This window comes from Oncorhynchus gorbuscha, linkage group LG11, assembly GCF_021184085.1.
Source record: "Oncorhynchus gorbuscha isolate QuinsamMale2020 ecotype Even-year linkage group LG11, OgorEven_v1.0, whole genome shotgun sequence".
NCBI classification, from domain to species: domain Eukaryota; kingdom Metazoa; phylum Chordata; class Actinopteri; order Salmoniformes; family Salmonidae; genus Oncorhynchus; species Oncorhynchus gorbuscha.
This window is the reverse complement of record NC_060183.1, coordinates 59,516,686-59,544,611: the sequence shown is the minus strand read 5'-3', so window position 1 is coordinate 59,544,611 and position 27,926 is coordinate 59,516,686. Positions and strand designations below refer to the sequence as shown.

General features: G+C 42.6%; 1 protein-coding gene across 2 annotated transcripts in view; it reads left to right on the top strand.

Moving 5' to 3' along the window:
* The window catches only part of LOC124049037 (neural proliferation differentiation and control protein 1-like), a 34,623-nt gene extending 7,023 nt beyond the window's left edge, over positions 1-27,600 (top strand). The window contains exons 2-9 of one of the 2 annotated variants that reach the window (XM_046370330.1): positions 13,964-14,113; positions 23,578-23,679; positions 23,839-24,045; positions 25,529-25,595; positions 25,969-26,053; positions 26,650-26,729; positions 26,864-26,963; positions 27,145-27,600. In XM_046370330.1, the coding sequence (XP_046226286.1) occupies positions 13,964-14,113; positions 23,578-23,679; positions 23,839-24,045; positions 25,529-25,595; positions 25,969-26,053; positions 26,650-26,729; positions 26,864-26,963; positions 27,145-27,225 (872 nt within the window). In that variant the 3' untranslated portion in view covers positions 27,226-27,600. The remainder of the gene's footprint in view (positions 1-13,963; positions 14,114-23,577; positions 23,680-23,838; positions 24,046-25,528; positions 25,596-25,968; positions 26,054-26,649; positions 26,730-26,863; positions 26,964-27,144) is intronic. The other variant, XM_046370331.1, reaches the window with a different exon arrangement.
* The last annotated feature ends 326 nt before the right edge of the window (positions 27,601-27,926 follow it).

The following is a 27,926-nucleotide window of genomic DNA, read 5'->3' as shown; positions in this document are numbered from 1 at the left end:
CATGGGTGTTCCTTCTGTCCAGGTGGGAAAGGGCAGTGTGGAGTGCAATAGACTGCATCATCTGTGGATCTGTTGGAGCGGTATGCAAATTGGAGTGGGTCTAGGATGGGTCTTTCTGGAATGATGGTGTTGATGTGAACCATGACCAGCCTTTCAAAGCACTTCATGGCTACATACGTGAGTGCTACGGGTCGGTATTTATTTAGGCAGGTAACCTTGGTTTTCTTGGGCACAGGCACTACTGTGGTCTGCTTAAAACATGTTGATATTACAGACTTGGACAGGGAGAGATTGAAAATGTCAGTGAAGACACTTGCTAGTTGGTCAGTGCATGCTCGCAGTACACGTCCTGGTAATTCGTTTGGCCCTGCGGCCTTGTGAATGTTGACCTGTCTAAAGGTCTTACTCACATCGGCTGTGAAGAGCGTGATCACACAAGCATAGAAGTAGTTTACCTCATCTGGTTGGCTCGTGTCACTGGGCAGCTCTTGGCTGTGCTTCCATTTGTAGTCTGTAATAGTTTACAGGTCCTGCCACATCCAATGACCATCAGAGCCGGTGTAGTACAACTCGATCTTCGTCCTGTATTGAAGCTTTGCCTGTTTGATGGTTCGTCGGAGGGCATAGCGGGATTTTTTATGCTTCTCAGTTAGTCACGCTCCTTGAAAGTGGCAGCTTTAGCTCAGTGCAGATGCTGCCTGTAATCCATGGTTTCTGGTTGGGGTATGTATTGTCACTGTGGGGACGATGTCATCGATGCACTTATTGATGAAGCCAACAACAGATGTGGTGTACTCCTCAATGCCATTGGCGGAATTCCGGAACATATTCCAGTCTGTGCTAGCAAAACAGTCCGGTAGCTTAGCATCTGCTTCATCTGACCACTTTTTTATCGATCTAGTCACTGGTGCTTCCTGCTTTAATTTTTGCTTGTAAGCATGAATCAGGAGGATAGAATTATGCTCACATTTGCCAAATGAAGAGCTTTGTATGCATCTCTGTGTGTGGAGTATAGGTGGTCCAGTTATTTTCCCTCTGGTTGCACATTTAACATATTGATAGAAATGAGGTAAAACTGATTGAAGTTTCCCTGCATTAAAGTCCCCAGCTACTAGACATGCTGCCTCTGGGTGAGTGTTTTCTTGTTTGCTTATGGCGGAATACAGCTCATTCAATGCTATCTTGGTGCCAGCCTCTGACTGTGGTGGTATGTAAACAGCTACAAAGAATATAGACACAATCTCTCGGTAGGTAATGTGGTCTGCAGCTTATCATGAGAAACTCTACCTCAGGCAAGCAATGGCTCAAGACTTCCTTAAATATCGTGCACCAGCTGTTGTTTACAAAAATGCATAGAACGCCGCCCCTTGTCTTACCAGACGCCGCTGTTCTATCCTGCCGGTACAGCGTATAACCAGCCAGTTTGTATGTTGAGATTGTCGTTGTTCAGCCACGACTCTGTGAAGCATAAGATGTTAGTTTTTAATGTCCTGTTGGTAGTTTAATCTTCCCAATAACTCATCCATTTTATTGTCCAAAGATAGCATGTTTGCGAGCGGAATTGAGGGGAGTGGGGGTTTATTCGCTCATCTCCTACTCCTCAGAAGGCAGCCCGCCCTCCTGCCTCTCTTTCTCCACCTCCTCTTCACGCAGATCACGGGGGTCGCGGCCTGTTCCCGATGGAGCCCTATATCCTCAGGCTCGTCAGAGTCGTGAAAGCTGAAAAAGGATTCTGCTCGTCCGTGGTGTGTAATCACAGTCCTGATGTCTAGAAGTTATTTTCGGTCATAAGAGACGGTAGCGGCAACATTATGTACAAAAATAGTAAAAAACTAAGTTACAAACAACGCAGATAAACTAACAAAATAACACAATCGGTTGTGGGCACGTAAAACGTCTGCTCCGGCACTATTTTAGTTTTTTTTTTTCACGCACTTATGAAGAAACCTCCCTGGTCATCCCTACTGCCTCTGATCTGGAGGACTCACTAAACAAATGCTTCGTTCTGAAATTATGTCTTAGGTTTGGTTGGAGTGTGCCCCCGGCTATCCATAAATTTAAAAAACAAGAAAATGGTGACGTCTGGTTTGCTTCATATAAGCAATTAGAAATTATTTGTCATTTTACTTTTGTTACTTAAGTACATTTGATCAATTACATTTACTTTTGATACTTAAGTATATTTTAAACCAAATAATTTGACTTTTACTCTAGTAGTATTTTACTGGGTGACTTTTACTTGAGTCATTTTCTATTAATGTATCTTTACTTTTACTCAAGTATGACAATTATTTACTTTTTCCACCACTGAACATAATGACAATCGTTAAAGGTTAAACATGTATTTGATGTGCACTACGTCATCACGCACAGCATTTTACCCACAAAAAGTCAGTTTGATGGAAACACACATCTGGTGGGAAAATGCGCATATATATTCTATACGCATGAAAATGTGTTCCCAGTTCGATGGAAACCAAGATAGATACTTATGAGTATTTTAGAAGAGTACGGACAATGCAATCTTCTCCAGGGGCCCTGCACTGTGGCTGACCCTGGCTTCCAACCCCTTGGGTGTATGTGCGTGTTTCTCAGGAGGTTGGCTTGAAAACAAATAAGACACATTTTGGAAAGGAAAATGGACAATAATGTACTCCTCTTCTTCAGATCTCTTATCCATGTCTGTTTTTTTTAAGTGCGTCTTGGGGCTTTGACCATTTTTATAAGATTCAGTTATGTGTACTCCATACAGGGACTATAAGTGGCCACATGCTGTTCTATGCTCTGAGATCAGTTACAGGTTCAGGAGGGGTCAGAAGAATATGTGATTACAGTAAAAAGATGGAATGAGGAACTTGGCAGTGAAATTACTCAAATCCTGGTCTTGAACCCACATGGCAGCTGGCAGCAAACCTTACGCTAAACTTTAGCCAGTTTGCTACAGCAAGGCAGCTGTTTTTGTTTATTTAATCTCAACATCAAATCATTTCTGGGTAACAAGTAAGTACCTTACTGTGATTGCTTGGTGGTCATAAAGAACAAAAAACAATAATGTTCTAGGTCTGGCTGGGAGTGGTCTGAGTTAATTACTGTTATTGGCAGCTTTGCACCCTCTTGGCATTCTCTCAACCAGCTTCACCTGGAATGCTTTTCCAACACTCTTGAATGAATTTCCACATACGCTGAGCACTTGTTGGCTGTTTTCCTTCACTCAGCAATCCAACTGAGAGTTTTGGCACTCTTTCTTATTGGTCTGTTAACTAATTTACCACCAGGTGATGTCACCAGGCAGGCCAAAACTCAATATCACCAAAACAGGTTGAAATTTTAGGTCTTTAGCTCTTACACTACATTATCATAATTTTCACAATTTCACAGTATTATTCCAACCTCAATGAGGAGATATATATATATATAACACATTAAAATCTAGTTTTTAACTGCACTGGGCCTTTAAACAATACACTACAAATTGTAATTATCTTGTATTGCAGAAACGTTTTCCTGCTACAGGGTGATAAAATTAAGAGCCTACATCTGTATTCTGAAATTGTAAGTGCTTCAATGTGATGTTTCAACTATAAGCCAGTAGCTCAGTTGGTAGAGCATGGCGCTTGTAACGCCAGGGTAGTGGGTTCGATCCCCGGGACCACCCATACGTAGAATGTATGCACACATGACTGTAAGTCGCTTTGGATAAAAGCGTCTGCTAAATGGCATATAATATTATTATTATTATTATTATTATTATTAACTCATAGATAATTATTAACCTGGCCAAATGTGAGCTATAAATGTCATACCTTTTTGAGATTAGGTATACTAATGGTAGTACAAGTCTATAGATGCAGAGAGAAATTAAAATGGTCTATAGTATACAGTGGAGAGTGTTGCTCTCAGAAAGATTCCTTCGAAAAAAAGGCTATCAAAATCTCTTAAGTTGCACTCAGAAAGGAGTTAATATTGATCTGTTTTCCTTGATTCCTTTTCCTGATTCAAATCCTCCTGAACAAATGTTGTTTGATAGGACTAAGGGGCAAGGAGGAAGAAAGGATGGGTTTTTTTCACAACACAATTGGTCTGGCAGGGACTTGTTGCCATGACAACTCTGAAGCCTCAGATGAAGCAAGCCAGTTTCTCCCAGCCAGCCCAAGGGAAAACAGTAGTGTAGCTGGCAATGGAATGCCTAATATTGATGCTGAGACATTTAACCAGACTCAACCCACTGCATCTTAATTCAATGCTGTCTATATTGTGCTGTATGATTTCTACTAATTTGAGTGAGTGAGTTATGCAGGAAATTTAAAACTTGTGGCCTATCTGGGGTTTAAAGGACCAGTGCAGTAAAAATCTTGGTTTCCTGGTGTTTCTTAACTCAATACTGTTTATATTGTGCTGTATGGTTTCTGCTAATTTGAGTGAGTTACGCAGGAAATGTCAAACTTGCGGTGTATTTGAGGTTTAAAGGCCTAGTGCAGTCAATCTTGATTTCCCTGTGTTTTACAGTATATACAGAACCAGTCAAAAGTTGACACACCTACTCACTCCAGGTTTTTTCTTAATTTTTACTAAACCCTTTACAATGAAGATCTGTGAAGTTATTTAGATTTTTATGAATTATATTTGAAAGACAGGGTCCGGAAAAAGGGTGGCTTCTTTTTTTTTTTTTTTTTGCTGAGTTTTAGTTCTGCTGTCTTTACTGTTATTCTATACTGTAGAAAATTGTAAAAAAAAAAAAAAAAAAAAAAAAAAAAGAACTATTGAATGAGTAGGTGTGTCCAACCTTCTGACTGGTACTGTTTATTTCCACACTATGAGGTTGGAATAAAGTTGTGAAAAGGCCACTATTCAGGAATAAATTATTTCACTTTCTTGTAGTTTTTAGTCATGTTGTGTGATTATGTGTGACTGTCAGTATGTGCTTGCACTGTAAATGTATTTAAACAGGTGCTGTGTGAGCCTCAAGGGCTATCTTTGCTTCTTTGACACGTTTGAAGGACTTAACAAGAAAGTGCCATTGCTACAGACTCTTATCAGGCCTTTTCAGGGTCATGGTTGAATCACCAGACTGAACCTAAATCATGAAAATAGGAACAGCTTGGTCTGATAGGGACTTTTTTGCACTGAGTTTTGAAACCCCCCAGTAAACCAAGCGAAATTGTCCGGCCTTCTAGGACTATAATGCGTAATGACAGTCAGCTTTAACAAATACAGTTAGGCCTCCCTTCATGACAAAATACTATAGTATGCAAGGGTATAAATACTATAGTATTACTATATTTATATACTACAGTATTCATTGTACAGTATCCATAATATATGGTAGTATTTACTGTAGTGTTTTTTCGCTGACATTACTGTAGTGTTTTTGTTTTATTATCTTTAACATAGAAGTCAGAAGTCAAAGGTTAGGGAAGACAGTATTTGGTCTATGCTTGGCATGTAGGTTTCTCACTCATAGGTGACACAAATTGGAATATGGGGAGGGGAATGGGCAGTGTTTATGCAAATGTATAAGTACTATAGTATTCTATAGTAAACTAGTATTTTTATGTGGGTAGTTCTTATGTTCTATTTCACAGCATTTTTTTCATGTCTGTGGTTGAATCATGTCTTTGACATGACCATTTTTATAGAATTTAACCAAATAAATAATACTCTGAGTACTGGCTGTTTGTTACATGGGCTATCTATATTTTCTTAATCAATTTAAATTGGGCTGCAATGAATGACTTGATCGTCCTTGCTGTGTAAAATATAAAAGTGACACTTCATATACAGATGTACTCATACCGTGTGTCTCCAAGAGACTGTCTGAAACAGATAATCATATCCATTTCAAAGGTATCTTCAGTCCGTCATGAGGCTGCTGGCTGTAGCCACTTGACGTGCATGGCTCAGTTCCTGTTTAACTAGAGACAGGAATTCCACACAATGGGACAGCATAACCCTGCTGCCCTTTCAGCTTCCTGCACCCCCTCTCACGTCACTGCACCAGTCTACACTCAACCCCCCCACACTGGTAGAGTACATAATAAGAAGTGCGGGGGGCGGGGAGTACAGTTACAGTAGGCGTCTGTCCAAAATGGGTCCCAAAATGGGTCCCTGTACTTTTGACCAGGGCACATAGAGTTCTGGACATTTCTTACTGGGAAGGGCTATACGGGCTAGTTTATGCTGGCTAACTGGCAACAACATTAGCATGGCATTAGTTAAAACGGGTAAAAGAAAGTAGTTTTTTTCAATGGACAAGGGAGAAATAACTTGCTGTTACATGCCAATTAGCTAATGTAATGACAAGTGTAACGGTGTTGTTTCGAGGTGCTTCTCACTGCTGCTTTCCACTCGGTAGCAGTTGCTTCACCGGGCTGCTGTGTCGCTGTAGGTAGCTGATGTGGAAATGTTGTTCCATCCCACTTGATTTTATTTCGAGTAAGATTGCAGAAATAATACAAGAAATAACTTGTAATATTGGTAGTAACCACCTGGATGTCACCGTGATACAGTCTACTGCTCAATGGGAAGAGTTTGCGCTGCAAGCCAGCAACACAACATGGAACAATGTGCCTATCAGTCCCGCTTGCCAGGCATTGCTCTCCTGCAGTAACTTACTGTAGAGGGAAGTGGCTAGATATTGTAGATCATATCAAGCCAGGGTGACAGCCAAATAAAAGTATTGCTTTTGTAGTCTGAAAAAAATAATAAAGATTCTGAACACTCCCAAGTCCCAACAAGTCCAATTCTAGCTGACGTTTATAGAAACAAGCAAAACTACACTGAACAAAAATATAATCACAACATGCAACAATTTTGAAGATTTGAGTTACAATTCATATAAGGAAATCAGTCCATTTTAAATACATTTATTTGGCCCTAATCTATGGATTTCACATGACTGGTAATGCAGTATCTATGTATCTATTTGTCACAAGTACCTTTAGAAGGAAAAAAAGGTAGTGGCGTGGATCAGAAATCCAGTCAGTATCTGGTGTGACCACCATTTGCTTCATGCAGATTGATCTCCTTCGCATAGAGTTGATCAGGCTGCTGATTGTGGTCTGTGGAATGTTGTCCCACTCCTCTTCAATGGCTACGCGAAATTGCTGGATATTGACGGGAACTGGAACACGCTGTTGTACACGTCGATCCAGAGCATCCCAGACATTCTCAATGGGTGACATGTCTGGTGAATATGCAGGCCATGGAAGAACTGGAACATTTTCAGCTTCCATGAATTGTGTACAAATCCATGCGACATGGTGTCGTGAATTATCATGCTGAAACATGAGGTTATGCGGTGGATGAATGGCACAACAATGTCCGTAGCTTATACCTCCCCATACCATTATCCCACCACGGGGGCACTCTGTTCACAACGTTGACGTCAGCAAACATCCAAACGCGCTGTCTGCCATTTGCCCGGTACAGTTGAAAACGGGATTCATCCATGAAGAGCACAGTGGCCATCGAATGTGAGCATTTGCCCACCGAAGTTGGTTACGACGTCGAACGGCAGTCGGGTCAAAACCCTGGTGCGGATGACGAGCACGTAGATGAGCTTCCCTGAGACAGTTTCTGACAGTTTGTACAGAAATTCTTCAGTTGTGCAAACCCACAGTTGGTGGCTGGTCTCAGACGATCCAGCAGGTGAAGATGCCGGCTGTGGATGTCCTGGGTTGGTATGGTTACACGTGGCCTGCAGTTGTGATGCCGGACGGACATACTGCCAAATTCTCTATGGTAGAGAAATTAACATTAAATTCTCTGGCAACAACTCTGGTGGACATTCCTGCAGTCAGCATGCCAATTGCACACTCCCTCAAAACATCAGACATCTGTGGCATTGTGTTGTGACAAACTGCTAATTTCAGTGTCCTTTTATTGTACCCAGCACATGGTAGTGATCATGCAAGAGTCTAAGCCCTGTCTATGTCAGAGGTGTACTACTAAGCTATATGTAATTGTTTTAAGAAGATCATACCAAGGATCATTTTACTATTTGATTTGGAATTGTAAAACCCCTTGAAGTATCAAAATGTTTTTGCCTTACTGCTATTAGCCCATACAAATGCATTGAATAACATATTCACTACATGGAACAACAGATGATCCCCCCAAAAAATCCAAAGAAAGTTTGTTCAGAAGTGTCTGTCCTATATCTGAGATACAAGAAACACCTTATTTTTGTCACTAAACCATCTCCATATATACTATACTTCCATAAAGAATGCGTGGGCGTTCTAGTGCAAGCTAACCTACATGTACATGTTTGTGAGAGTCTCACCTTTACGCAGAGGGGTCATATTAGTGTGTAGTCCAAACTGTTCGGACGCTACAGACAGAAGTTGGCAGATCGGCTGTTCTGACTTCAGACGAGTCCAAGACGCTTGTGGGTCGTAGAGCAAAACGGAGAACACCATCTTGTTCATGAGTCTCGTCTTTCCACAGAAGGGTCATAATAGTTTTCTAGGCCAAACCGTGAGAAGACCGATTTTTGAGATGTCTCATGGACTGATAAACACCGCTGTAGATCTTTCACCGCAGATGCGAAAGTGTGACATAGGCAGATGCGAAAGTGTGACATAGGCAGATGCGAAAGTGTGACATAGGCAGATGTGAAAGTGTGACATAGGCAGATGTGACATAGGCAGAGAAAGTGTGACATAGGCAGATGCGAAAGTGTGACATAGGCAGATGTGAAAGTGTGACATAGGCAGATGTGAAAGTGTGACATAGGCAGATGTGAAAGTGTGACATAGGCAGATGCGAAAGTGTGACATAGGCAGATGTGAAAGTGTGACATAGGCAGATGTGAAAGTGTGACATAGGCAGATGTGAAAGTGTGGCAGGCAGATGAGATGGATTTGAGTTGCATTTTATGCAAAAAAAAACAAATTAAAATCAAATTAATTATGCATGCTCAAGTATAGTTTTTTGTTTTATTTCTTGTTTGTTTCATAAGAAAAAATATGTTGCATCTTCAAAGTGGTAGGGATGTTGTGTAAATCAAATGATACAGACCCCCCCCCCAAAAAAAATCTATTTTAATTCCAGGTAAGGCAACAAAATAGGAAAAATGCCAAGGGAGGCGAATACTTTCGCAAGCCACTGTAAATAGTCCGGTGGCCATTAATTGTTCAGCAGTCTTGTGGCTTGGGGGTAGAAGCTGTTAAGGAGCCTTTTGGTTCTAGACTTTGCGCTCCGGTACCGCTTGCTGTGGGGTAGCAAAGACAACAGTCTATGACTTGGGTGACTGGAGTGTCTGACATTTTTGGGGGGGCTTTCCTATGACACCGCCTAGTATATAGGTCCTGGATGGCAGAAAGCTTGGGCCAGTGATGTACTGGGCCGTACGCACTACCCTCTGTAGCGCCTTATGGTCAGATGCACTAGCTTAAACTGACAGATTTGATTATGTTAATTCGATTTCCATGGTGGTGCGGACATTGACTTTTTCAGCTTCTTGATATGCCACACCTATCAGGTGGATGGATTATCTTGGCAAAGGAGAATTGCTCACTAACAGGGATGCAAACAAATTTGAGAGAAATATACTTTTTGTGCGTATGAAAAATGTCTGACAAATCTCATGAAGCATGGGTCCAACACGTTACATGTTGCTTTCATATTTTTGTTCAGAATAGTTAGCTGGGGAGGGCTCATTAGAATGACTGACTGAACCAAATCCATTCGTCCCTACTCAACTCTCACTGCGCATCATGCATACGTCATCAATTTTGGGCACCAGGCGTGTCCATAGACTCTCCTCTCTCGTACTAGGGTAACAGTATAACTTTAGAACGTCCCCTCGCCCATACCCGGGCGCGAACCAGGGACCCTCTTGGCACATCAACAACAGTCACCCACGAAGCATCGTTACCTATCGCTCCACAAAAGCCGGGGCCCTTGCAGAGCAAGGGGAACCACTACTTCAAGGTCTCAGAGCAAGTGACGTCACCGATTGAAACGCTATTTAGTGCGCACCACCGCTAACTAAGCTAGCCGTTTCACATCCGTTACACTGGCACTTTGCCGATAGATAGCACATTTTCCTCCAAAAACTTACTATGACTGACACAGTATGTGGTTGTCTCACTTCATCTGGATAAGAGCTTCTGCTAAATGACAAAAATGTAATTGTATAGGAGGCCCACTCCACTCCTCCTATGCACTGATTGGTGTAATTTGCCAGCGTTTCTCATGACTTCTGATGATACCACCTTAAGCCAATAAACGGTCAACATTGCCACATCAGTGTTTTTCACCATCTATGGTACACATGTCATGGCACTGTTTGCTGGTCTGCCCTTCTTGGAACTGTTTATGATTGCACAGCCTGGCAGGCAGGCAGCAGATGGCTAGAATAGTCATTTTTCATGTCTCATATTGACTTATTCTGGTGTTACATAACTGTATTTACACTTCTGGTCCCACCTGGCCTAATGGTTCTCTCTCTCTCTCTGAGATCTTCATGTTTCCTAATTAGTGAGTGGTGTAGGAGGCATGATGAGGTGACAACCTGGCCTATGGTTTATTGATATTCTCTCCTTCTGTAATCACATTGTGTTTGTGGCGATCGACAAGATGAGGACACAAAGGGAAAGGGTATAGGACGCTGTCTCACAATGGTGATGGTGTCATGAAGACCCTATAGACTGTGCATATCTTTCCCTTACATAGTGCACTTCTTTTGACTAGAGCATTTAGCCATCCTGTCAGTGTCTCCACACATGCCTCAGTATTGATGCTCTAGCAAGCCTCTCCCTCCTCTCTTTCTCTCACCATTCTTTCTTTCCACCCACCTCAGTCGCAGGTTTAATGAAGTGCCTTAAGGTGTGACTCAGACTATTCTCCTTTAATTGCTTCATGCTGTGGTATCTTGGGCTGATGATGCACTTATCTCTTAATTCGCTACTATTATGACCCACAGCGAAGAGGTGGTGCTTCAGCTGGGAAAGATGCACTTGGAGTGTGTGTGTGTGTGTGTGTGTGTGTGTGTGTGTGTGTGTGTGTGTGTGTGTGTGTGTGTGTGTGTGTGTGTGTGTGTGTGTGTGTGTGTGTGTGTGTGTGTGTGTGTGTGTGTGTGTGTGTGTGTGTGTGTGTGTGTGTGTGTGTGTGTAAAGATCAGTCTTCAGGGCTGCAATTTTCTGTGCAACCATTAACTTCCCGCTTAAAAAGAAAACTACAGCAGAACTGCAGGTTAATGATACTTACACCACAGAACATAGAGGCAAACACAGATATAATGATCTGAACAATGCTTGCAGATATATCTTTTTTGGTACTGCACTAAGTATACCAAACATTAGGAACACCTTTTGTCTTGCCCATTCATCCTCTGAATGGCACACATACACAATCCATGTCTCAATTGTCTCAAGGCTTAAAAATCCTTCTTTAACCTGTCTCCTCCCCTTCATCTACACTGAAGTGGATTTAACAGGTGACATCAATAAGGGATCATAGCTTTGACCGGGATCCACTTGATCAGCCTATGTCATGGGAGGAGCAGGTGTTCTTAATGTTTTGAATGCTCAGTGTATCTCTCTATTCTCACTATTCTCAGTAGAATCACTACATGCTACCATAATGACATCAGTCAAGCCAGGCAGAAAGATGTGAAGACACACTGCATTTTTTTGTCATGATCTGGGTCCCATTGTGTGAATGATCCAGGTGACCTTGGCACTCTGAACAAATCCTCAGATCAAAGAAGAGCAATCAGTCAGAGAAGAAGAAAAAAATGATCTGGCACAATTTGATGAAAAGAACCATTGATGGAGAGAAGTGGACAGACAGAGATCTATATACATGAAGGGAAGTTGGGATTAAAATCCTTCAAAGGGCAGGATATGTGGCCTCCAAAGCCACATCACATGTGGGAGCAGTCAACGGTGCATGATCCCAGTGTGGCCTGGGTAACATAAGCACTGCCACCTTCAGAAGGACAGGCCAGTGAGTAGGGAAGACAGACAGGCAAGCTGGAGGTGGGAGGCTTAGTGGTGCACTCCTTAAGTGAAAACACCAATTATTTTATACACACACTTAATACTCAGGCCGTGTCCGAAAAGCCGTACTTGCATTCTAAATAGCCTATGCATGAACATGAGCGATCTAAGTGATATAAATGCCAGGATGTCATACACATCTAGCAGAATTCGCTACACACTATTAAGGAATAGAATCGTCTTTCGAGACAACGGCTGACAATCAGCTGAGGGGACCCGCTATACCAAAATTAACGAATGGCGGGAATCAACGCGACTGCGGATTAGATGACGCATTGTCAGTAGGATGAGCCTAGTATGCTGATATTTGTTTCTTACTGCATTCATTTTTACTAAACAGTATGTTCTAAATAGTATGTTGTAAGATTAGTACACAGTATGCAGTAAGTAGTGGGTAATCCAGATTTTGGACACAGCCTATGACATACCCACATACAGCACAGGAGGTTGGTGGCACCTTCATTGGGGAGGACGGGCTCATGTTAATGGCTGGAGCGGTATAAGTGGAACTCATTATATAGCCATTCTAATGAGCTGTCCTCCCCGTAGCAGCCTCCACTGACATACAATACACACTAACATAAACATTACTGTGACTCACACCTCCTGATGTCAGAGATCCTGTTGCCATGGAGGTCATTATGGCAACCGATGTAGTTCTGCAGCAGCCTAGGGGGCATGCGTTTCTATGAATACCCTCCTTCTGTACTGTGCACTTGTAAAAGCCCATGGTTACTGTACCACTCTGGGGCGGCAGGGAGCCTAGTGGTTAGAGCATTGAGGCAGTAACCAAAAGGTTTCTGGATCGAATCCCTGAGCTGACAAGGTTAAAAATCTGTCATTCTGCCCATGAATGGCAGTTAACCCACTCTTCCCCGATAGGCCGTCATTGTAAATAAGAATTTGTTCTTAACTGACTTGCCTAGTTAAATAAAGTTATGTTTTATTTTTTTTGTTAAACTCTGCCTCTTTAAGCCCTGATAGGCTGCTAAGTCTATTGCTATGTCCTTGCTTACCCTCTACAACAAAATGCACATTGTGACCCACTTTCTCTCTCTCTCTGTGTGTGTGTGTGTGTGTGTGTGTGTGTGTGTGTGTGTGTGTGTGTGTGTGTGTGTGTGTGTGTGTGTGTGTGTGTGTGTGTGTGTGTGTGTGTAAGCCAATGCTTACACTTTAGATATCTATTATATGGCTAGATAGGGATGTTGATAATCACAGATTGGAGAATTATTCAAGCATTCATGCTGTCAACCTGGTTTATAATCCTGATCAGCAGAACATCATGATCTAGGCCTTGAGGTATAATTGTATATTCTTTCAATCGTTTTGATAGATGACACTGCTGGTTGGAAGGACAACCTTTTCTAAGGTCAATCGAGCCAGGGAACAGGTGAAGATGTTTGAGTGTCACAGGAGGTTGGTGGCACCTTAGTTGGGGAGGATCGGCTCATGGTAATGGCTGGACTGCAATAAGTGGAATGGTTTGAAATACCATTCGCTCCGTTCCAGCCATTATTATGAGCCGTCCTCCCCTCAGCAGGTCTCCTCAGTTCCCTGGTAACTGTTTTTAAATTCAGCACAATGTGAATACGATAGCTTGAGTCTGTGTCTGAAAACAGAGTTCTAACCAATACATGATGTTCATGCAATGAAGACAATAGCACAGTCAGAAGGTTTTGCTATTCGAAATCCCTCTACATTGTACATAATAAAATGTTGTTTGCCACTGGTGCATCAATTCATCTTTAATTCAATCAGTTGTCATGACTACATGGCATCTTGTCATCTCCAAGCAGCCTCTTTTGTCATGACACCTGGGGGATGATGTGACACACTCATGTTCCTGTCCTCTCACACACACTCCATAAGAATCATGATGACCATAATTCAGTATGTTCTGTTAGAGGAGGTGAGCAAAAGTGTTATCTAACGCCGGGCTCTCTGTTTCTATTTAGCTGGGGGTAAGTGCCCGTACCACATAGACTGTGCCCGTGAGGGGCGGCACTTCTGCAAACCTGGCACCTCCTACTGCGGCCCCTGCCTCACCCCATTGGAAGAGAACGAGGAAGGACAGTGTGTAGCAAGGAAGAGGCGCCATCACCATGGTATGTTGGTCTGGATATTGCACACTCAAAAAGCCCCACAATCTCCATTATAATGTAGGAAAGCAAGGGGATTTGGGTCATTTACGAAAGATGTTATTGAATTTATTGAATGAAGCTGCTTCAACAGCACAGGGTCATTTTCTACGTATATTCAATGAACATCGATCATCATCCTTTCCCTGGTTGTGTTTGCATCCCAAATGGCACACTGTTCCCTACATAGTGCACTACGTTGACCCCTTTGTAGTTTACTATGTAGGGAATAGAGTGCCATTTGGGACACAACCTGTGTCAAGCTACAGATCTCTGAGCATCCAGACATGGGTTATGGGGTTAGGTCAAACGCAGTTTGGTCACACAAAGTGGTTCATGAGCTGATGCAGAGAGGCTGCCATTTAATTGGATGTGTGTGTACGTGTGCCTTTGTTCGTGACGTAGCCATGAGTAACCAACTCTGTGCTTTAAGAGTGAGCATAGTGAGCCACAGTGACACAGACAGGAAACCCTCACTGCTCCTCTTTCTCCTCCTCCCTCACTCTCCCAGTCCCCCTCCTTGCTTACTGCATTCACTCTCAATCTCCCTCTTCTATATTTATTTGATACCCCCTTTTTTTTACTCTATCGCCTTCCTTATCAATTCCTCTCCGTCCTTCTCCCTATTGATCTCTCCATTGTTCTCTCTCCCTCGATCTCTTCAGCTCTCTGCATCAATCTGTCCTTATTTCTCCCTCTCTCTGTGCGCTGTAGTTTGATCCTTTGTTTCTCTAATCCCCGCTCCTGCTGCCCACAGACAGATGACCACCGCATTTAATCACCCAGAGTACTGCATGCATCTCTCTCTCCTGCATCACTCACTCTCTCTCCATCTCTCTCACTCCCTTCCATCTCTCTCCCTCTCCCTTTCTCTCTGTTACTCTCCCCTTCCATCTCTCCCTCTTTCACTCTCTCTGGCTCCTTCATACAATCTAATTTCATTCTGTAAAAGCGTTGCTCTGTGGAAATAAATAACATTTTTTTTATTGTCCGGTGATTTTACAAGGCATGCCATGGTTTGTGAAAGATATTGAGGGAGAGGAGAAATAGAGAGGAAGAGGGAGATATTCTCTCTTACCCTGCCACCTCTACCTTGTGTGTGTGTGTGTGTGTGTGTGTGTGTGTGTGTGTGTGTGTGTGTGTGTGTGTGTGTGTGTGTGTGTGTGTGTGTGTGTGTGTGTGTGTGTGTGTGTGTGTGTGTGTGTGTGTGTGTGTGTGTGTGTGTGTGTGTGTGTGTGTGTGTTTCTCTCTCTGTGTGTGGTTCTCTCCAGGATTAATAATTTAGTTGGGTCTGCAGCAGAGGACATTAGATTAGGGGTCACGGCATCACACAGAGAGATATGAGGACATTAGATTAGGGGTCACGGCATCACACAGAGAGATATGAGGACATTAGATTAGGGGTCACGGCATCACACAGAGATATGAGGACATTAGATTAGGGGTCACGGCATCACACAGAGATATGAGGACATTAGATTAGGGGTCACGGCATCACACAGAGATATGAGGACATTAGATTAGGGGTCACGGCATCACACAGAGAGATATGAGAGAAAGAAAAATAAGAGCGGATGAAAAGGAGAGCGAGAACTTTGTGGAGGGAGTTTATCAACCTAGGAGCATCTAATTCGCAGAACTTCTGACACCAAGCAGAAGCGGTGTGTGTGTATTGTGAAGGCTAGGTCGTTGTGGTGGTGTAGTTTGAGTGTGTTGGGTGGTATGAGTGCTACAGACCACTGGGCTAGGTTACGTAAACCTGTGAGGGCTGGCTAGAACAAACTGACCCTGTGGCGACCTACCTTGTGGTCAGAGACTTTAAAAAATATATTTTTACCTTTATTTTGCTAGGCAAGTCAATTAAGAACAAATTCTTATTTTCAATGACGGCCTAGGAACAGTGGGTTAACTGCCTGTTCAGGGGCAGAACGACAGATTTCTACCTTCTCAGCTCGGGGTTTCGAACTTGCAACCTTTCGGTTACTAGTCCAACGCTCTAACCACTATGCTACCCTGCCGCCCAGTCCCCCTCCTTGCTTACTGCATTCACTCTCAATCTCCCTCTTCTATATCTATTTGATACCCCCTTTTTTTTACTCTATCGCCTTCCTTATCAATTCCTCTCCGTCCTTCTCCCTATTGATCTCTCCATTGTTCTCTCTCCCTCGATCTCTTCAGCTCTCTGCATCAATCTGTCCTTATTTCTCCCTCTCTCTGTGCGCTGTAGTTTGATCCTGTGTTTCTCTAATCCCCGCTCCTGCTGCCCACAGACAGATGACCACCGCATTTAATCACCCAGAGCACTGCATGCATCTCTCTCTCCTGCATCACTCACTCTCTCTCCATCTCTCTCACTCCCTTCCATCTCTCTCCCTCTCCCTTTCTCTCTGTTACTAGGGTAGCCTAGTCTAACCACTAGGCTACCCTGCCGCCCCAAGACTGCTGGCTATGTCTGAAATACTACCCTATTTCCTATATCGTGCTCAGGTTAGCGTTTTCTGTCATGAATCTTGCTCTGGAAGCAGCTCTGCAGAGTGGTCACAAGCTGGCACAACCACAAAATTATACATTCAGAATTGTTTTACCTTACCCTAACCTGAACCCTATAACTTAACCACACTGGTAAGCCTAATGCCTAACCCTAACCTTAAATTAAGACCAGTTTTTCATGAATCTTTAAAATATAGCCAATTTTGACTTTATAGCTGGCCTATCTAAGGGGAAATCGCTCAGTTCTGCATCCAGGACAACCTGTATATAGCACACTGCTTTTGACCAGGGCCCATATGGTGCCATTTGGGATGCAGCCCCTATGTACAGGATGAGGTGTACATCAATGGAGATGTGCTCCTAATCAGAGCAATCCGGACATGTCACCATGCAAAGCCTTACCTTTTATGTTCCTTTTATGTGCTAAACATATTTGTGCTTATTTTTGAGCATGATCTTATCTCCATAGGCTGTGTCTATTGAGGAAGCTGATGGATGTTTTTTCCAGTACACATGTAGACCGGGTCTGTTGTCCATGGAGAGATGAACCCCATCCAGACACAGCAGGACCAGGGAGAGGCTTATGTGACCCAGTGGAGCCGAAACGGATACATTATTAAATCTAGCAACTCGGATGTCTTAGATTATGTATGAGAGAGCAGCAGGATGCACATCAGTATACACCACAGGAGGTTGGTGGCACCTTAATTGGGGAGGACGGGCTTGTGATCATGTCTGGAGGGGAATGGGTGGAATGGTATCAAATACATCAATAACATGGTTTGATGCCATTCCATTTGCTCCGTTCCAGTCATTAAGAGCCGTTCTCCCATCAGAAGCCTCCACTGGTATACAGAAAATAAGCAAATACACTCTCCACAGCAACATGTAATACACACATTTACAAATTGACACAAACGCAAACACACTCGCATACATGAGCATACAACGTCTTGTTTTCTCTTTCACACGTGCACGCGCCCACACACACACTAATACACAGATATTTGAGTGTAGGTGCCATGCTTTGTAGGTAAAGTTGTCATGGGTAGGTTCCACAGGAGTCTGGTGAGGGGAGGATGGCTTATAATAATGGCTGGAATGGAGTGAATGGAATGGTATTAAGCATTTGAAACTGTGTTTGATACCATTCAATTAACTCTGTTCCGGCCATTACTATGAGCCACCCTCCCCAATTAAGGTGCCACCAGCCACCGGTGGTAGGTACAAGCTGTATCTTCTCAGAATGGGAAGAGTAGTATTGTTATTCACTGGTTATACAGTGGCCGCCATGAGGAGCAGAGGTGAGGGGGTAGGTCAATTACAGTAGCTAAGTGAGTACAGTTAGTGAACAGTGCTCTTTGTGTGTGTAAGACAAGCCTGTGTTTGACATCAAGACATACACTTCCACAGGTAAACACTGGAGCTATGGGCCCTGTCTGGTAATAAGGCTGGCAACCAGTCAGGAGAACTGGATATGCATACACACAGTATGTACTGAGGGCAGAGCTCTACTCAGAAACAGGGATGTGTGGTCATCAACAGCAGGTAAAGCTGTGGTCAAACTGACCCCTCCATAGTCAGACATAGAGGCTAATAATAGATCAGGAGCTAGACATGGGGAACAGGGAGACCCGCTAGAGATGGGGTGTGGACAGGGATGATGCATAGTGGGCTAAGCAAAGCTAATGAAGCTCTCTAATGGAGCCTAATGACAGCTGTTGACAATCCATTAGTCCTGATGGGAAATGCGTTGTGGAGTCGTTGAGTGGTGGTGATGTTCATTTAAAAATAGTGAAGTCCTTTATTTCAATATTCTGTTTAACATGGTGACTACTAGGGTTGATGGAATTTGATAGACACCTGTAGAAGGGACAATACTCTTGGGAGTTTGGTGTTCAGGAATTATTCACTTGAAAATGTGTTTTATATAGCTACGATGAGTGTCACCATGGAGAGAGAAATGGGTTGTTGCAATGTTGAGGATGAAATAGTTAACCAAGACATGTTATGGATGTTGACCAAGTACCTCTGACCCAAATATAGGCTTGGGTCAACAAGCCTTACCATGTGTTGTCAAGAAGAAGCTATAGCTGCTAACATTCTGGTGAAAATGATTGTCCATCTAACCTAGTGCACTGTATGGCGGTAGCCTAGTGGTTAGAGCATTAAGCCAGTAACCGAAAGGTTGCTAGATTGAATCCCCAGCTGACAAGGTAGAAATCTGTCATTTTGCCCCTGAACAAGGCAGTTAACACACTGTTTCTAGGTCGTCATTGTAAATAAGAATTTGTTCTTAATTGACTTGCCTTAATTAAATAAAAATGGAAGAGGTCCAATTGAAAATACTCACCGGCACATTGTTCTCATAGCCACAAGAGGGCAGCAGTAGACCCTAAGAATGAACCCCTGAGAAATATTAGTCAGGAAATCACATTTCCACCAAGTCATATCGTATAAAAAAAGTAATGACAGCTGTGACGGAAACAGGCAGTTTCGGTGTCATTTTATAAGTTTAGACAGAATTTGTTTGTTTCGGTAAAATTAATTATGCAGGAAATGGCGGTGGAAATGCTCAAATACTGATATAATAACCATCATATCAAAGTAAATTTGGAGTCACGCGATGATATGGGGTGTGATCCTCCCACTACGACTCAGGAATCCATGCAGTTTATTAGGCTACAAATGAAATCAATTATGATGCACTTCACAGGGTGGTGAAAGAGCACTATGATTAGCTTGATGCCGCTTTCCAATAAATCTCGAGGGTCTTATTCCGCTGACATGGTGATCGATGCTTGACTGCCATTTGACAACATTTTTTTTTATTGCTCTTATCCATAATAATCTCATCGTGTAGACTAGCACAGCCTACCCACACTGTATTTGTGAGCTGTTGGCTAGAGCGCAGGTGCCAGGACCAGAGTAGGCACATTTGACATTTAATGGTAAAATATTGTTCTTTTTTTTATGCCGACCCTAAAATATTTGCATGAAAATCTGTCTCCAATTGGATGGAAACCTAGCTAGTGAGACTAATATATTTTTGTACTATTGCAAGCTATGTATTGATGAAATAATGCATACTGTTTGGTTATGTGTGGGTCTGAATTCAACTTTTCGGTCAGGTATTATACTCATTCAATCTGGTAAACAATTAGAAAAAAGTTTAATAAGTTTAATTTACATATCCATTAGATACTGTTATTTACCTTCAAGACCCATTCCTTCAGTTCACAAACAAGAGCAGGGCAGCCCCTTTGACTGTAAATACAAATGACAAATTTGGTCGTTATGTTGTGATGTGAAATGATAGGTAACTGAATGCGTTGTCCTGATGTATAACTAAGGCCCAGCCAGGGTGGGGAAAGGGTAGATAGAGATGATGGGAATAAGAGAGTCTGACTGTTTAGTGTTTGTTTTCATAAACTTACATCCCTCTTCTTCTACTTCTATGATATCATTGCCGTCCGCAAACAAATGTTTAAGGTGCATGCTGCCACCTACTGTGCAATCAATCATGGTCTGCCTAGTTCTGTACTACTAACCCCCCCCCCCACACACACCTTTTTCTCCATTTTGTCCACACTAATCGCTGTCATTTCCAACCCAGCACGTTGTCAAGCCCTCTCTTACACAAGCTCAAGGCTAGTGCACCTTACATCCCTCTTGGCATCTCTTGGCTTATGGTTAATTATCAACCTGGTGCCAAAACTTCCTCTCTGATGCATGGAGAGGTGTATGCTTAGTCAGTGTGTGAGGGTTTACTGACACACACACACACACACCAATTTCCCCATTCTTATTTTCTGTATCTACTACACACTCCCACTCAAACAAACGTATATAAATACATACCCTCATGCTCCCTGATTCCTCTATGTACCCTCTCACTCAAGTAGTCATGCCAACACAACATTTCAGGAATGTTCTCTTTTTCTTTCAAATGTTGACATTTTCCTCAAATGTTGTAATTTTCCTCATGTTGTTTAAGTTAGCTAACAAAGTAGGGTATAAAGTGCCAGGTACACTGGCACACTTGAAGCACTCCACCACCTGCAAAGTACAGATGGCATGACCCACCCCCCACTGACACCTGCTGTGGATCACACTAAATGGGATAGAATGGGGTGAGAAAGTAACAAAGCACAGACTGAAAGTGCCGTCACATCATATCACGCACATTACCACCGCCAGATGGCCACCCTTCTGTAGAGGACAACACCTTAATCATTAATAACACGGCGCTTACGCTAATACAAACACAATGAGACATTACTAAGCATTTTCAAAGAAGTGGCTTAGTTGGTGATATGGCTCATGATGTCTCACTATAGTAATTAAATATTGAATCTGAATCATATTTAGCTTATCACGTAAACAGTGTAGAATTACCTGGTCTTTTAGAGTAACCTTGGGGAGGGAGAGATTATCACCATTAGCACTCAGCTGAGTGAGATTTAGGGACTTGTGTGTGTGTGAGAGGGAGCAGGGCCGAGACAGAGGGGTGGGGTGATTGCACAAGCCCCCTGCGGTGCTTCAACCCCTGGCCACACACACACTATGTATACCAGTAACCAGGGAGAACTGTGGCCTAGTCCTGGAATGTGGCCTACTGTCTGGCCAAAAGAGCTGTTAAACAACACCCTGGCTTTGTGTCTCTTTCACTGTTGCCCAAACAAACAACACACCGGCACACTCTCTATCACACACACAAACACATTTATACACACGCGCACACACACACTCACTGGCTCTCTGGCTCTCTCATGGGTTGCTTCATGCACTTGCAGTCACACAACAGGATGTCCTGTTTCTTCTAATGCTTGCTCTTTCACGCCCACACTCTGTTCTGTTATATGGTTACCACTTTAAATTACATTTTTGGGCAAAAAGGCAAACTCCCCTCCATCATTCATTGAATCAGGTGACTCATTCATCACAAAACCCACGGATATTGCCAACTACTTTAATGATTTTTTTCATCTGCAAGATTAGCAAATTTAGGCATGAAATGCCAGCAACAAACACTACTAAATAGGTAAACACTAACTGACCAAATTATGAAAGACAAGCATTGTAACTTTGAATTCTGAAAAGTGAGTGTGGAAGAGGTGAATATATATTTTTGTTTATCAACAATGACAAGCCACCTGGGTGACAACTTGGATGGAACATTTCTGAGGATAATAGCAGACGATATTGCCACTCCTATTTGCCATATTTTCAACCTACATGAAAGTGTGTGCCCTCGGGCCTGGAGTGAAGCAAAAGTCATTCCGCTAACCAAGAATAGTAAAGCCCCATTTACTGGCTCAAATAGCAGACCGATCATCCTGTTACCAACCCTTAGTAAACATTTTGGAAAGAATTCTGTTGAACCAGATTCAATGTTTATTTTACAGTAAACAAATTGACAACAGACTTTCAGCACGCTTCTAGGGAAAGGAATTCAACATGCATGGCACACACAAATGACTGATGATTGGCTGAGAGAAATTGATGATAAAAGATTGTGTGAGTTCAGACTTCAGTGTGGCTTTTGACATTATCGATCATAGTCTGCTGCTGAAAAAACTTGCGTGTTATGGCCTTACATCCCCTGCTATATTGTAGATAGAGGTACCTGTCTAACAGAACACAGGGGGTGTTCTTTAATTGAAGCCTCTCCAACATAATCCAGGTAGAATAATTAATTCCCCAGGGCAGCTGTCTAGGCCCTTTACTTTTTTTTCAATCTTTACCAATGACATACCACTGAAAGCCAGTGTGTCTATGTATGCGGATGACTCAACACTATACACTTCAGCTACTAAAGCGAGTGACAAAGAGCGGCAGTTAGTTTCAGAATGGGTGGCAAGAAATAAGTTAGTCCTAATTATTTCAAAAACTTAGTATTGTATTTGGGACAAATCATTCACTAAACTCTAAATCTCAGCTAAATCTTGTAATGAATAATGTGGAAGTGGAGCCATTTGAGGTGACTAAACTACTTGCAGTAACCCTGGGTTGTAAAACTGTCATGGTCAAAACATATTGATGCAACACTAGCTAATATGGGGATAAGTCTGTCAATAATAAAGCACTGCTCTGCCTTCTTAACAACACTATCAAGGTCCTACAAGCCCTAGTTTTGTTGCACCTGGACTACTGTCCAGTTGTCTGTTCAGGTGCCACAAAGAGGGACTTTACAATTGTCTCAGAACAAGGCAGCACAGCTGGCCCTTAAATGTACATGGAGAGCTAACATGAATACGATGCATGTCAATCTATCTGGCTCAAAGTAGAGGACAGATTGACTTCATCACTACTTATTTTGTAAGAAGTATTGACATGCTGAATGCACAGAGCTGTCTGTTTAAACTACTAAAACACAGCTCGGACACACATGCATACCCCACAAGACATGCCACCAAAGGTCTCTTCACAATCCCAAATTCCAGAGTAGACTAAGGGAGGCGCACAGTGCTACATAGAGCCATGAAACCCTATTCCACATCAGGTAACTGATCCAAGCAGTAGAATCAGATTAAAAAATATATAAAAATATACCTTATGGAACATGTGAATAGACACACACTCAGGCACAGACACACACATATACAGACGCATGATAACACACTCTCTCTATACACACGTGCACATGGATCTTGTATTGTGTAGTAGTAAAGTAGTGGCCTGAGGGCACACACTTAATGTGTTGTTAAAATCGTTATGAATGTAATGTTTTTAATTGTGTTTAACTGCCTTAATGTTGTTGGACCCCAGGATGAGTAGCTACTGCCTTTGCAAGAACTAATGGGGATCCTTAATAAACACAAATACAAAATTCACAAAATGTAGAAGCACAATATACATACATATAATAAGATATCCTGAACAAAGGCATGATGTGCATATGGACTCATTCTTAAATCTGCCAATGTCTTTCTCCTCAGGTCAAGTGACAGCCTTCTCTGATCTAGATGAAGAGATTGACTTCCTTCACTCAGTCATTGCCAAACAGGAAGTGTCAGAGGTCAAACAATCAAAACAATCAGGTGAGCCTTACATCCTGTATGCATTTCTATGAATTTGATTACGTTTCAGTTACTTTTCCATAGATGCGTGTCGCTATATATAAAACGTTATCTACACCACAATAATAACAATGTCTGTCTCTCTCTTCCGCTCTCTTATTCTCTCCCTCTCTCTCCCAGACACCCCCTCCAAGGCAGTTCCTATGACTCAGACAAAGTTTCCCAGACAGAGAGGCAAGGCCCAACCTTCTGTGGAGCAGCCCACTACCGCCCACCCCTCTACCCGGACCCCGCAGCCTGCCACTGCGGCTCTGGAGAGGGTGGGACCGGGGAGACCTGGAGGCCCCATAGCCATCCCATACCCCTCCAAGGACAGTCTCCTTGTCAGTAAGTGTCTTTATTAGTTGAAAGTAGTGACACGTTTATGGCGTAAGACCGGGCCAGCTCTACTAAGTGCGCTTAGGGTTCCTGTTGGAAGGTGAACCTTTGCCCCAGTCTGAGGTCTTGAGCGCTCTGGAGCAGGTTTTCATCAAAAATCTCTCTGTACTTTGCCCCTTTCATCTTTCCCTCGATCCTGACTAGTCTCCCATTCCCTGCCGCTGAAAAACATCCCCACAGCATGATGCTGCCACCACCATGCTGCACCATAGGGATGGCTAGGTGATAAGTGGTGCCGGGTTTTCTCCAGACGTGACACTTGGTATTCAGTCCAAAGAGTTCAATCTTGGTTTCATTAGACCAGAGAATCTTGTTTCTCATGGTCTGAGAGTCCTTTATGGGCCTTTTGGCAACCTCCAATAGGAGATGTCATGGGGCTGACATGTGCCGTGGCTTCCATCTGGCCACTAAAGGCCTGATTGGTGGAGTGCTGCAGAGATGGTTGTCCTTCTGGAAGGTTCTCCCATCTCCACAGAGGAACTCTGGAGCTTTGTCAGAGTGACCATCGGGTTCTTGGTCACCTCCCTGACCAAGGCCCTTTTCACCCGATTGCTCAGTTTGGCCGGACGGCTAGCTCTAGGAAGAGTCTTGGTGGTTCGAAACTTCTTCCATTTAAGAATGATGGGAGGCCACTGTGTTCTTGGGGACCTTCAATGCTGCAGAAATGTTTTTGTACCCTTCCCCAGATCTGTGCCTCGACACAATCCTGTCTCAGAGCTCAACGGACAATTCCTTCCACCTCATTGCTTGGTTTTTGCTCTGACATGCACTGTCAACTGTGGGATCTTATATAGACAGGTGTGTGCCTTTCCAAATCATGTCCAATCAATTGAATTTACCACAGGTGGACTCCAATCAAATTGTAGAAACATCTCAAGGATGATCAATGGAAACAGGATGCATCTGAGCTCAATTTCGAGTCTCATAGCAAAGAGTCTGAATACTTGTAAATAAGGTATCCGTTTTTTATTTTTAACAAATGTGCAAACATTTCTAAAAACCTATTTTTGCTTTGCAATTATGGGCTATTGTGTGTAGATAAGGGGGAAAAAATAAGTAGGTATTTTTTTTATTTCACCTTTATTTAACCAGGTAGGCTAGGTTGAGAACAAGTTCTCAATTGCAACTGCGACCTGGCCAAGATAAAGCATAGCAGTGTGAACAGACAACAGAGAGTTACACATGGAGTAAACGATTAACAAGTCAATAACACAGTAGAAAAATAATAATAATAATAATAATAATAAAATAATAAGGCTGTAACATTACAAAATGTGGAAAAAGTGAAGGGGTCTGAATACTTTCCGAAGGGAATAGATTTGAAAGTGGTTAGATTCCATCTGCAGTCACACACAATTTCATAATTTCTCCTCCTTTTATGGGTATCTTGTCTTCACTCTATCCTCTTCTCTGTTTGTTTCGACCTCTGCAGTTATGATCTCTGTGTGTATCATCTTTGGCACTGTGGCCCTGATCTTGGCTACAGTTTGCTGGGTAAGGTAAGACATCAGACAGTAACAATATCAATATGTTATTATTTAATTTGACAACTTAGATGTGCTAGACTCCCTTCTATTGTTTTACTGTCAAGTGATTTTGTTAGAGCATGTTAAATCATTTTCCAACACATTTTATAAAGGATCAATTTAAGCACTGCACTGTTATGATGCATCCCAAATGGCACCCTACTGCCTATGGTGCACTTTGGACCAGGGTCCATAAAGCTTTGGTCAAAGTAGTGCACTATATAGGGAATATCACGCTATTGGGAAGTGTCCAAACTGCAGATTTTATTTTAATTTTATTTTACCTACAGTTCCTGCTCCAGTCTCCCTAGTCTCTAATGGCTCAGAATAATGTTGCCCCCTACAGGTTGCAGAAGGAATCACGTCTGGCCCAGAAGGTAGATTACCCTGCATTTGGAAGCAATGGAAATGGAACAGCCAACAGGACTTCAGTAAGTGCATTGTTCCGCATGGGGCACAATACATCCACCTCAGCTAAATACGTTAGGAGTCTTTTCCAAATTACCCAGATTAGACCCTGTTCTCTTTGGTCCTCTGTTGTTTCCACAATCAAGTGGGGAGGCTGATGACATCAGAGTAAAACCATCAGACCAGCTCCTTGAATGGCCAACTCTTGAAGTTTGCAATTGTGTCTCAAAACATATGTGTACCCATAAGTGTGTGTACATTACTGTATTTATACAGGGGATATTGTTTTTCAACAGGAAACATAAAAAAATGGCTGGAGTTTGTCTTTAATCTTAGTCCTGGATGAAGAAGCATTTTGAATATAAGATCCCTATTTTGAACATGCATTTTAGACCAGGATTAGCCTTAATCTATGTCCGGGATACTGTACCTACATGTGTGTAAATAAGGGGCTAGACTATTTTTTTGTATGATTAATTTCCTTCTGTCAATGTGATTTGACCACAGGATGTCTGTGACGTAAGCATCTGATTTTCAGGCTTTGCCTCTTCTTTGCTTTTCCTCCCCGCTGAGGGTGGTTTTCATGGGTCTCTCCTCTCCTTCTCCCTTTTCTCCTCAGTCGGGGGATAAGAAGTTGGCACAGAGTGCTCAGATGTACCACTACCAGCATCAGAAACAGCAGATGCTCTCCATGGAAAAGTGAGTTCTACTCCTCCTCTTGCCCTTTTCGGTCTCACGTCCTTTCTCTCTCCCTACCTGTCCGACAATTCAGTTTCATTCAAATATGAATACACACACACATATTCATCTTGGTGCATTCTGTTGTTTTTCAGACATAAATCGGAGACGAAAGTCACTGACTCAGAAGTCACATCAGATGAGGAAGAAGTGGGCGGAGACTTCACTGTGTACGAGTGCCCTGGCCTTGCACCGGTGGGTGTGCTAGGACACACACACACACACACACACACACACACATGCACTCGCACTCAGACATGCGCACACACACACACACACACAAACACATAATATATTCACACAAATTATGTCCTTGTTTACACACAATATTCATATTGCTGATGACTGTGTTTGTTTGGCTTTTATTTCATTGCAGACTGGAGAGATGGAAGTGAAGAATCCTTTGTTTGACGACTCTACCCTACACTACCAAGGGAATCCCAAGGGAATTCCATAGGCTTTAATGCATGCTGGAACACGCAGACACCACACACACAGAAACATACACCCAATTAAAACACAATACAAACCTACACACACGCAATTTCTTTACTCTGGACCAGCTTAACTCTCCAATCAGGTTGCTCTCTCAAAACTGGACAGGCTTATACAGATGTCGGATCTTAATTTGATGCATATTGTTGCAGAAGGAAAATGATCTGCAGCAGTAGGAATTGAATGTCTATGTAATATTGAGAATCAATACCAGGGGGCAGCTGGAAGCAGTGTTTTGTAGGCTATACAATCATTTAGACTGTAGGTCCACTGACTAATTGTTGTATTATATGTTCAAGGCAAACGATAAGCAAAATAAATTGGTGGTTATCACAGAGCCTGTGTGGTCCAGTGGGTACAGCCGCTGACAACGGTAAACATATGCTAGAGTAGGCATGGGTTTGAATCTGGTCCACTAATGTCCTTTGAGAAACTAGTACATTTCTAGTTAATCTCTGTGGGCTGTACATTTAGTCTTACTCAAGTAATTTCTGGAGGAAGTAACTTATTTTTTACTCCATTACATTTGACCAAATTACTTTAGTTACATAGATTTTTAATATAATATTGTCGCTGTCGGATGACATTTTTTACATGACTCGATACTATACGTCTGTATGAACGTTTCACAACCACTTGACCAATGAAATGTATTCAAAATAG